Source organism: Mizuhopecten yessoensis, unplaced genomic scaffold (assembly GCF_002113885.1).
Source record: "Mizuhopecten yessoensis strain PY_sf001 unplaced genomic scaffold, ASM211388v2 scaffold5413, whole genome shotgun sequence".
In the NCBI taxonomy this organism is placed as follows: Eukaryota; Metazoa; Mollusca; class Bivalvia; order Pectinida; family Pectinidae; genus Mizuhopecten; species Mizuhopecten yessoensis.
Window position 1 is genome coordinate 209,982 of NW_018406037.1, and position 12,138 is coordinate 222,119.

At 37.2% G+C, this 12,138-nt stretch overlaps 1 protein-coding gene across 1 annotated transcript in view; it reads left to right on the forward strand.

The window, feature by feature from the left end:
• The window catches only part of LOC110450674 (cell wall integrity and stress response component 1-like), a 38,979-nt gene extending 28,828 nt beyond the window's left edge, over nucleotides 1-10,151 (forward strand). Inside the window, exons 3-5 of the mRNA XM_021498299.1 lie at nucleotides 4,656-4,714; nucleotides 6,859-6,934; nucleotides 7,424-10,151. Coding sequence (XP_021353974.1) covers nucleotides 4,656-4,714; nucleotides 6,859-6,934; nucleotides 7,424-7,823 — 535 coding nt within the window. The 3' untranslated portion in view covers nucleotides 7,824-10,151. The remainder of the gene's footprint in view (nucleotides 1-4,655; nucleotides 4,715-6,858; nucleotides 6,935-7,423) is intronic.
• The last annotated feature ends 1,987 nt before the right edge of the window (nucleotides 10,152-12,138 follow it).

Sequence of the window (12,138 nt, forward strand, 5' to 3'; positions counted from 1 at the left end):
TATATAGAAAATCATCCCGTCCCGTCTCGATTCAATGTAAACACTTAGCAACTTCATTCTTTCACGGATTTTGGTCAAACTTTATACATAGGTCAAATATGGGTATACCCTTGTGTTTCAGGGTTCCAAGGTCAGGCCAATGTCACTGTTGCTATATATAGAATCAACAACTGATTCAATTTAAACACTTAACAACTTCATTCGTTCATGGATTTTGGTCAAACTTTATGCAAAGGTATACTTCGGACATTGTTGTGTTTCAGGGTTCCAAGGTCAAGGCAAAGGTCACTGTTGCTATATATAGAAAATCATCGACTGATTCAATTTAAACACTTAGCAACTTCATCCAATATGTTATGGAGATAGTAATAACATACAGAAGAAACATATGAATATTAAAGTCAACTGATCAACTTTAAGTGTAGAACCTTGTGTGTGTGCATACATGGACTTTATGCAGTGTAATAAAATGTTTGCTAAACCTTTTGGATAGCTTTTCAGCCTTTGATATCAAAGGTCAAGGTCACTTATTATAAATAAAACATCAGTTTGTGCACTGTATTTCGAATTCTGTTGGACTGATTACACTCAGATTTTATCTAGTCCTTCCTGGAAGAACGTGCCTGCTTGGGATAACTTTTCAGGTCCAGTGGTCAAAGGTCAATGGGTCACTAAAATAGAAAAACTGTTTAATGCACTAATGCACAATATCTTGATTTCTCTTCGGCTGATTACACTCTTGACTTTATACAGTGCTTTCTCAAAGAAGTGCCTGCTTGGGATAACTTTCCAAGCCCGGGTGTTAGGTCTCTATCACTGTTACTATATGAATAGAGAATCAGTTTATAAAATGCACTACTTATATTTTGAGTTCTGTTGGGCTGATTACACTCAAGACTTTATCCATTGCTTTTTATAAAAAAACAAACACTTGCTTTCACTAGTGTTTGCTACATGTATACCTAACCACAGTTTCTTTTAAATCTTCAATAAACATAATTATGGAGAATAGTCACGGCGGCATTTAATATATATATATATATAAATCTTATTACCGGTTAGCTTGTAATAATAATAATATTAATTATAATTTTACCTATCGGACACTCCTATACGCAACTTCATCAGGGACATTCCAACTGCCTGTCGTGGTGTGCGCGATTTGGATTTCTTCATTGACTTCACTATGGAACATATGTCATCAAACTGCTCTCTATTCAACCCAGTTGTATACTGTAATTGATCATCTGTCATATTCATGTTGTCAAAATCAATTTTGTTGGTGTTTACCGCAACATTACGGAGTCCAGTAAGAAGAACGGTTAATTCATCTGTGGTCACCTTTGAATTAGATTTCAATGCCGTCATATCTACTGTTACCCCCTGTTTAAGTTTTTGGCAATGTAGGTGTGACTTGCAGCATCGTGTTCCCTGGGGAATCAAAACGCCATGACTGACAAAGACCTACAAACTTGCCTCTGACGGAACATTTGTCATGCCATTACCCGTTTTCTTGCAAAACACACATCTTGATTTGGTTCCTCGTGCACCTTGGAATGGCAAAATTGCATATGATTTTGGAACTGGATGTCTTACATGTGTATAGCACTCCTTATTTTGTGTTGCAGTCTTCCTACATTTTAAGCATATGAGGCTGTCCACGCTGATAAGTTTTCCCGCATTTTCGGTAAAATATTTCCGATAACAACAATTCATTTTTCTTGCTTGGCCTTTTTTTTATTCTGACGCAACAAATCCCACATATTTGGTATCTCGGCATTATTTGTTGGTGTTTGATCACTAGATATAATTAGTTTGCCAGTTGTGGGGTCAAACAGTTCATAAATTTCATCAAAATTGTGTCTTACCTACAAAGCGTAGCTGTACTGTACACGTGTACAGGGATTTGTTGACATGCTTCGATAGAACTAAATAGTAACGAAATTATTACTAACAAAACTTATAAATTAATAGGTATGTTATTAAAAAATAAACAAAATTTTCCATCGATTTGAAAAACAAAATTTTGCTTTATTAAGGAAAATTATCACAGGCCTAACTATTTAAAAAAAAAAAAAAAAAAAAAAAAAAATACTGAGGGAGGATTCGAACCTGCACCGTTTATTTTTAAAGTCACAAGTAAACTGCGTTACACATGTAGATATTCGCAATTACAAACTGATTTAACCCGAGAAACACCTGTCGCAGTTTAGAGAAACTTGATCAACTCTGTTTTTCATTATTTGAGCACTTTCCCAAAGGAGGACCACTTTTCCGTAATACGATTTGTTTTTGCATATTACATCACGGTCACAAAAAGTTTATTCAAAAGTTGGTCCTCGGATGGAAAAGTGTTGAAAGTATAAGTCCGGGAAACCCCATCACTTTCATAGATATAGTGTATATGGCTATATTTGCAGTATCATACTAGCAATACCTAATTTCTCAGCAGTTTAAAAAAATCATATTCAATTGGTTCTATATCTTTTGTATGCATTTTTGATACACGAAATGTTTTATTCCTTTGTTTGTTTTCCCGTTTTCATAAATGCCGACTTAGGGAAATACGGGCAGTTTTCCGCCATACCTCTTTACGATCCGACGTTGATCTGTCTTTGTTTGTGGAGGCATGGCAGTCTAATGGTAGGACGCCGGGCTTGTGACCGAAGGGTTGCGGGTTCGAGTCACGGCACGGCACTGTGTTGTATCTTTGAGCAAGATATTTTACTCCGCTTGTTCCAGGCTACTCAGTTGTAAATGAGTACGTGGTTGGGCAGTGCTAGAATTGTTGAATGCTAGCTGTTAGCGCCAAAATGGCAGCCCCATGGAGTTTAAAATGTATTGGCTGGTTGCAAAGGCCCTATAACCGTGGACAATAATTTGTGAACCACTTTGAGACCACCTAAGAACTAGATTGTGATACAGCGGTATATAAGAACCTCGAATTATTATTATTATTATTTGCATCATAACACCTACAGTTTTTTTTTTTATTAGAACCACATAACAATAAACAAACTCGCCTGGTATGATGGAGTGCCACATACTATATAGGACAATTGACCCCTTACTTGCAGAGCTATGGTCCTTTGTACAGATCATAAGCTCCTATAACTTTGGGGCAGAATCCTACATACATCATGACCGGACGAAAAGTTACCTACATAACCTAAGGCTTGAAGCACGAAATTGAGGGTCCGTGATCCCTTACTAATAGTTATGGCTATTTGTCTATTTTCTTTCTTGCACGCCACAACTCAGACAGTTGAAGACTTTAGGTCACGTCATAAAACAGTACATACCTTGCAAACACTAGTTATAGTCTGGATGTAAGCAGCTTCTCATCTGGAAGGTTAATCATTAGTGTTGATCATTAGTGTTGATTCTAAAATTTAACAAGAGGCCCATAGAGCCTGCATCGCTCACCTTGATAATAAAGCAACTATGGGATTTTTTATATTACATAAAATACTTCCAATGGTTCAGAAGAAAAAGGATTTTAAAGATTTAAACCTCAAATTCCCCTATTGGGCCCCGCAACTCTGCACCCAGAGACATCCTTCGTTTATAAAAATATTAGTCCCCTTTGCTTAAGGATACTCCAGGTCAAATGTGGATAAAATCCCTCCAATGGTACAGAAGGAGAAGGATTTTAAAGATTTAAACCTCTAGTTACCCTTTTGAGCCCCACCCCTCTGCACCCGAAAGGGCCACACCCATCGTTTATACAAAATTGAGTCATCTTAGTCCAAGGCTGTTCAAGAACAAATAAGGAGAAGAATGTCAACGGATTTACCTCTATTTCCCCTATTTGGATCCACCCCTCTGTCCCCAGGGGGCCACACCTACAATCTATACATAAGTTAGTCTCCTTGGCCCAAGAATAGTCCAGACTAAATTAGGATAAAATCCCTTTGTCCCTACGGTAGAAGAAGGCATTTCAAGAATTTACCTTTATTTTCCCTACATTGTATTGGGCCAACCCCTCTTCCCCCAGGGGAGCCACACAAACCGTTTATATAAAATTAAGTCCCCATGCAAGAAGGATGCTCTAGAACTAGGCACACCCACTATTTATACAAAATGTAATCCCCTTGACCAACAGATGCTCTAGACTTAATTTCGATAAAATCCCTTTATCCCTACAGTAGAAGAAGGATTTGAAAGGTTTTACCTTTATTTCCCCCATTGGGCCCCGCTTTCTGCCTCCAGAAAGGGCCACAACCACTGTTTATACAAATTTGAATGCCCTTGGACTAAGGGTGCTCCAGACCAAATTTGGTCAAAATCTACTGGTTGCTTCAGGACAAGGAGTGTTTTAAAGGAACAGTTGACGGACGGACGTTGGATGACAGACGCCACGCCATATACTAAGCTCACCTGGTCCGAAGGGGCAGCGTCTGTCGTCCGTCGTTTCCTAAAAAGAAGATGCATAGCCCTCTGTAGATGAATGGGGAAAGCGGGGATGGCAAAAATTGGCTAGAATTTGGAAATGTTGATATCCCCACCCTAAAGCTAATGATATTTGAATTGAAGAGTCGCCTTTGAAATACGACGCTAAAAAAATAAAATGTATACCTAGAGGCAAAAAGACTGTACCAGAGCTAGGTGTTTAGTTACAGAGCTACATATTTAGGTTTTTCTGTCTTCTACAGTTTGCACACAGAAGTGAGCCAGGGCGAGCAGTCTCATTCCTCCCCGGAGAAAATAGCAGGTATGACGAATTGTATCCTTAAAGCCAAGGACAGTGCAGTATGCTATGGTGGCATATTTCTGCCATCCACTTGCGACTTACGAGTTACGTATGTCGACATAATTATTGAAAGATGTCGACATAATCTGAGAATATGTCGACATAATCTGAGAAGATGTCGACATAACTTTTAAATTATGTCGACATATTATCACATTTGCCGAGATAATTTTGCCGAGATAATTATCTCGTAAGTGGGTAACTCGGCTTTTTATCGTGTTAATGCTCGGGTGTGACATCGACTTGCCACTTACGACTTGCCACTTACGACTTATTTATGTCGACATCCTAGTAGATTATTGCCGACTTACCAAAACGAGGCTTGTGCACGAGGACCGCGAAGGTGGGCTGATGGTGACTGAACAGTGGTGACTATACTGGTGAGTAACTTGGTAAAATCAATGTAAATATGGGAAATCAAAGATATGGATATTACAGTAGGTTACTATGATGTACAGAGTTTATCAATCAAAGAGGGATTTTACATAAATAAGTCGTAAGTGGCAAGTCGTAAGTCGATGTCACACCCGAGCATTAACACGATAAAAAGCCGAGTTACCCACTTACGAGATAATTATCTCGGCAAAATTATCTCGGCAAATGTGATAATATGTCGACATAATTTAAAAGTTATGTCGACATCTTCTCAGATTATGTCGACATATTCTCAGATTATGTCGACATCTTTCAATAATTATGTCGACATACGTAACTCGTAAGTCGCAAGTGGATGGCAGAAATATGCCACCATAGTGCAGAGTTAACAGCAATGATGTGTTTTTTTTCAAAATGATAACTCAGGCCGTTAATTATATATATAATAGCAAATAAGATGTGCCGTATACAACTGTACTTGTTTGAAACATAACTGTATACATCCATGTGTTTAACGACATAACTGTTAACAGTATAGTTGGAGTAGTTGGTGTTGGATGTCGATGTTGAAGCCGGTAGCTGTTTCAGACGTGTATAACGGCACGATTTTTCACCTGGTGAAAAATCGTGCTACGGATGAGAACCCGTGGCATAACAGACGTGTACTAACTGATTTCGGAGAAAGCGAGCGCAGATTTTATTCTATTTTTTCTAATGTTTACGATATAATGCATGTTTAATCGATGACTAAACTTTTGCAAATTCATAATATTTACATTTGCATGGCATTGTCACTATTTAGCCTCTTTGAAAGCTGTGTCGTTGATGGGACTTTAATTACCATGCATCACGAGACACAATTCTTAGCGTATTAATACAACACTGACCGGAACTACAATATCCAATAAAAATAAACATGACGACTGCTGAAATATCGTGGGGCATTGTGAGATTTGACAATGTCATTGTAAATTTATGTGCAAAATAAAAAATAAAATAAAAAACACTTTTATTACAACGAAAACAAGAACAAGGTCTGCAATATCGTACAAAATGCACATCGGTTGAAATCAACAATGCCGGCAATGGAAACAATTTTAACGCTCATGCAATTTATCAGAAATATCGTCTGTTACACTGCACTGATCAACAGGGGTTCGTTACAAATGTCTGAAATACACATATTCTATAGACCTACTGACACATATGTTACAGCCCTACTGATATGAGTCACAGCACACATAAACATTTCAGACATGTGTAACGAACCTGTGCTCCGTCGCAAGATCACTCACTTCAAACGCTATCAGTTTCACGCGTCTCGCATCCACGGTTCCTCATTTTCTGACGACATGTCAAATAACGATGCTGTTATAGAATCTACCGACTGCTGTCAGATTCCCATACAATCAACAAATACATTCACGCCTGGATTCTTCACAAAATGAGCAAAGAGAAAAGTTCGAATTAACTTTCATAAAATAACTCCCTCGTGGAGGACAAGGTCGGATTTACGGTGTTCACTGTATTTGTCCATGCGCGAAATTTGTTCCGGGGAAAAATCGAAACAATTTCAAATCTAACTTTCAGCTCAGAGTTCTATTGATAAACTTAAATCACCCTATAAACATATCATACGCAATGGTATTGATACTGGATTGTGGAATAAAATTGAAGTGTTTGTTAAAATTTCTGACAGATACTAGGTTGACTGTCGTCTCTTTTCATAGGTATCGTTGTCGGAGCTGTTTGTTCTGTCATTACCGTAGTTGTCATGGTGGCAGCAGCATTCTACTTTAAAAGAAGGTAAGAAGTATCATTATGATCATGGTTGACATAAATCGCCTCCGTTTGCAGTCTGCATCGAACACAGAATACTGATCGCACTTTGCATATTACCCTTTGTACTGTATGTATGCATGAATGTATGTATGTTAGTATGTATGAATGTAATTTATATTTAACAATGGGTATATGACTTTCACTAATATTTACCCATGAATTATTGTATGAGTATACGACTTTGACTAGCACACGTAGTTAACCATCAATGTACATGTATGAATGGTATATGTCTTTGACAAATATTTAACCATGAATGTATAAATGGGTATATAAGTTTGACTAATATTTAACCGTTTGTATCGGTAAACATTGTATATATTTGACTAATAAGCGTCGATTTCACAAATTGTTATAAAAGTACAAATCGTGAAACAAACGCTAAACTGAGTACATGTTTTCACTAACTGATAGCTCTTTTATTCTTCTTTCGCACTCTTTTGGTGACCTCAGACAAAGGAGACAGTCCGTCGTTGAAAACATTAAGGTGAACTACGAGAGTGAAAAGTTTGAGGATATAACCGACATCGACTCTGACGTCATCACCCTTACTGGCTCACATTATGAGAAGCTCCAGAGCGCAAACTCCAGTGAAAGCCAGTACACCATGATCGTTCGGGGGGCGGGCAACGGTCAGGTTACGGAGGAACAAGTAACGTCTATTGAGGACGACTCCTCATATGTACTCCCAAACGAATTTTGTGCTGTTCCCGGCCTCCGAGTTAAAGACAATTGTATGACAAACAGTTACGAAAACACAATGTTTTCCCTGGATATTAAAGATGATTTCCTACCAATACAGGACGAAAATGATTATATTAAACTTTCTCAGGGCGATTTTAAAGGTGTTTAGGTATCGTAGAATATTTCCCAATGTACTAAACGTTAAGTGAATATAACATCACATGTAGTTTCGCTTGACTATTTTGTTCATCATACTTCTTAAGTTTCAAAGTCCTATACAATCAGACACCGTTAAATACTGATAAACAGTAACACACAAGAGGATGCAAAAAAGCATTGCGGAAAAAAGTGTTCACGAAATACTGCTAAATATTGTACAAAGCGGCATGATCACTACGAATACAAATGATATTCAAATCTTAAAAAAGTACATCGTTAGATTGGTTGTAAGCAAAATAAACACTTTAATTCAGTTTGATTGTGAAGTCGTTTTGATAAATTATGAATTTGAATGCAAAGTAAATACAAACACAATTAAAAGCGGACAGACCTACCGGACAGAAGTTAACAAAACAAGTTTTAAAGTCAGATTCGATACGACACTGAAATCGATGTCTTCTTTACTTTCATGCGTCTGATCGATTGCACTAAGCATATCGACATATCGGAATACAACATGTTTGAATGCTAAACGTAAATCCGTGTATATAGAACAACTTGTTCAGGTGTGAAATTCACATTCAAACAAATCTAGCCTATCAAAGCGACTTTTAACAACACAAACAAAAATCACTTCAATCTCGAAATTACCACTTAATGATTTAAACATATCGGGTTAATCCCCCGCCATCTTTGTAACACGTTTATAAACCAAGCACATATATGGATATGCTGTTAAAAAGGAAAACATTACTATTTCATACTAGAGACGATGTCTTCATTCATTTCAATGACAAATATGGAAAGATATGAACACATTCAAGACTATTGATCGCGTAATTGTTTCTTTCAGTCACTGGATGTGATATGTAACCTCCATTATGTTATGACTTTACCACATACAGGAAATGACGCACATGTGGATTATTTAGTTAGGCACTTTTTAGGGTAGGGTGAGGGTACCCAAAATGGAACGGTACCAAAAATGGAACACTTTTTATATATATGATGCAGCATTTTTTATTTTGCAATAAAATGAATAGTATGTTTTCACAATCAATTATTATACAGTTTTATTCATCTTGAACAAATTTCATCTGCCTACCTTTTAAATATTGTTCATAAAGCCAATTGAATTATTGGAAAAACAAAATGAAAAAGAATCCGGGAAAAGGTACGGTACGACAACATAAATGTCCTATCATATTTCTTAACAAGGACAACTATATGTTCAAATGTTTAAAAGTTCTAAGTCTATCTGTTTCACTTCAATGAGCTCTATAAATAGACACATGCATCCTTTGAATGTCGTCTTGCAGAAAATATTAACATTGAGCAAAGAAGGATATTTAAATCTAGGATACAGATCAATGTGGCGATTAATGAATTTATTGATTGGAATTGAAAAATGACAACATTAGTATTCGGAGGTTGTGAGGATTCACAATTGTACAAATAGTGACGTTGAACACCCAGGGGGCTGAGGGTAGGGGCAACAATTAGTTGAGAAGGATATCGTCCATATTTGCTTTGACGCATTGTGAGGAAGTGGAACTTAAAACTACACAAATAGAGGGGCTGAGAGGTGGGGCTAACATGGTTTATTGGCACGCGTACTTTCTAATGTTCAGTACGTCTGTATACATCCTTAAATCGCATAGACCTATTGTCTGTGGTGTGTTCATTCCAATTTCTAAGACTGAGTGGTTTTCTTTATCTTTTGAACTAATAAATATAAAAGAAAATGTATGTTTAAAGTTCTGCTATATATATACATCAATGTCTCCTTGATTTTGTTTTGGATATATAACTGCAGCACAGTTGGGGCAGGAGAGTTCCAATGATCATATGCAGATCATACGTGATAGGTTAACAATCTGAAGCCAAGGGTTCAAATCCTGGGCTAGCCCTGCAAATTTTATACACTAAGAAAACTGATTTTTATTTCATTATTTTTGTCTTCATTTAAGACCCAAGAGGTATGCTTTTCTCTTCAGACTTTATAAAAATATTTTTTTGTGAAAGAGGGTATCAAATTGACAGGGCTTCAAATTGAAAAGGTTTTTGAAATGTTAGTCAATTTTCAATTTGAAGCCCTGTAACAGCATGTCTCATTTAATTCTATTGACCACATGACGGGGAGGTAAAACACAGTTTGTTTTTAGCTGCCTGTGTATCTCCCGGCATACTTTCAGTATGTGTAGCGACTCTAGAAATATCAGCTAAAGTTTCACATCTTAGTTCCGAGTTGATGAAATAGACGACAAAAATGTTGCGAAAGCCGGATCATCTTCACTGTTGCGTTATTGTTCTATATTAATATAATAAAAACATTTATTTCTCTTGTCCCTCTTGCATTAGTGCGGAGTGATTATTTGTTTTCTCTCTTTATATCATGTTCCACTCGAGCTTGGCCCTTGTGAATTGTGTGTCCCTACCACACGGCCAATGCTTGTATAGTATGGACGAGAGGTTATAAGGCAGTTTGGTTGACGATCTGTCGATGCATCTATATGTCCATCTGTTTTTAGGCAAAACGAATATGAATATGAACATGAATTGAAGAGCATGTACTTCAACAATTTCAATGAGACTTGGCACAAATAATGCGTTCATGGAGGAACATGAATTATTGATAATATAAAATGGAGTTGACTCCCAAATTAATGGAGTTACGTCCCTTTGTTCAAATACATTGCTTGCAATTACTTAATCTCAAGTAATGCATTGGTTTGACTGATATTGACTCATGCTTCTATGATAGCCTGCTGGTACTGCTGATTCCATAGAATTTAGCCTCTTTGTCATTATATGTAGATGGAAATGGTAGAGACAGCAACCATACATTGCAAATGTAATTGTAGTATAAAACGATGGATACACAAAGGTTACCACAAGTGCATTCAGGGTTCAGCACCGCCCCTTAGGACTAAGTCCAGGTTAACAGAAAATGAAATTCATTCCTGTATTTGAGATCCTAGCCCGACAACCAAACATGTGGTTAATTGGCATTTATTTACATTTGCATGGCATTGTCACTATATAGCCTCTTTGAAAGCTGTGTCGTTGATGGGACTTTAATTCCCATGCCGCACGAGACATAATTACCATGCCGCACGAGACACAATTCTTAGCGTATTAATTACAACACTGACCGGAACTACAATATCCAATGTAAATAAACATGACGGCTGCTGAAATATCGCTGGGCATTGTGAGATTTGATTAATGACATTGTAAATTTATGCGCAAAATAAAAAATAAAATAAAAAACACTTTTATCACAACGAAAACAAGACCAAGGTCTGCAATATCGTACAAAATGCACATCGGTTGAAGTCACCAATGCCGGCAATGGAAACAATTTTAACGCTCATGCAATTTATCAGAAATATCGTCTGTTACACTGCATTGATCAACAGGGGTTCGTTATAAATGTCTGAAATACACATATTCTATAGACCTACTGACACATATGTTACAGACCTACTGATATGAGTCACAGCACACACTCGTCATTTCAGACATGTGTAACGAACCTGTGCTCCGTCGCAAGATCACTCACTTCAAACGCTATCAGTTTCACGCGTCTCGGATCCACGGTTCCTCAGTTTCAGACGACATGTCAAATAACGATGCTTCATCGAATCTACCGACTGTTGTCGGGTTCCCATACAATCAACAAATACATTCACGCATGGATTCTTCACAAAATGAGCAAAGAGAAAAGTTCGAATTAACTTCCAAAAATAACTCTCTCGTGGAGGTCAAGGTCCCATTCACGGTGTTCACTGTATTTATCCGGGGGAAATCGAAACAATTTCAAATCTAACTTTGCAAGCAAACAACTTATAATGCGCTAGCGCGCATTATGTTGTTTGCTTGCACAGCTGTGTCATTCAAATAGATCATAAATACCATACAAAAACAGTTCAATGCTTAAATATTTACAGTTCCAAGTGTAATTGACTCAATAACCTTTGTTGAGCTCATTGTCATTATCACTCGATAAAGCAATTCTCGTGCGCGTAGTGATACATACACCGTGTACACATGTGTATGCAACAACCCGGGGGTTTCCATTGCTATTTTCGGAAGTAAACAGAAATACCGGGGATACCAGATTTGTACAATTCAAAAATTAGAAATGTATTCATGCAAAAAATACATTGTTGAAATGTATACACATATTGAAATTTATACACTCCGATGATTACTGCACCGACTGACAGGACGGCTGGATTTTTTAGTGTTTGTGTTCATTTATATACGTTTACTTTGATGGCATAGTGTAAACATTACCTAGAAATACGATAGTAAATCAA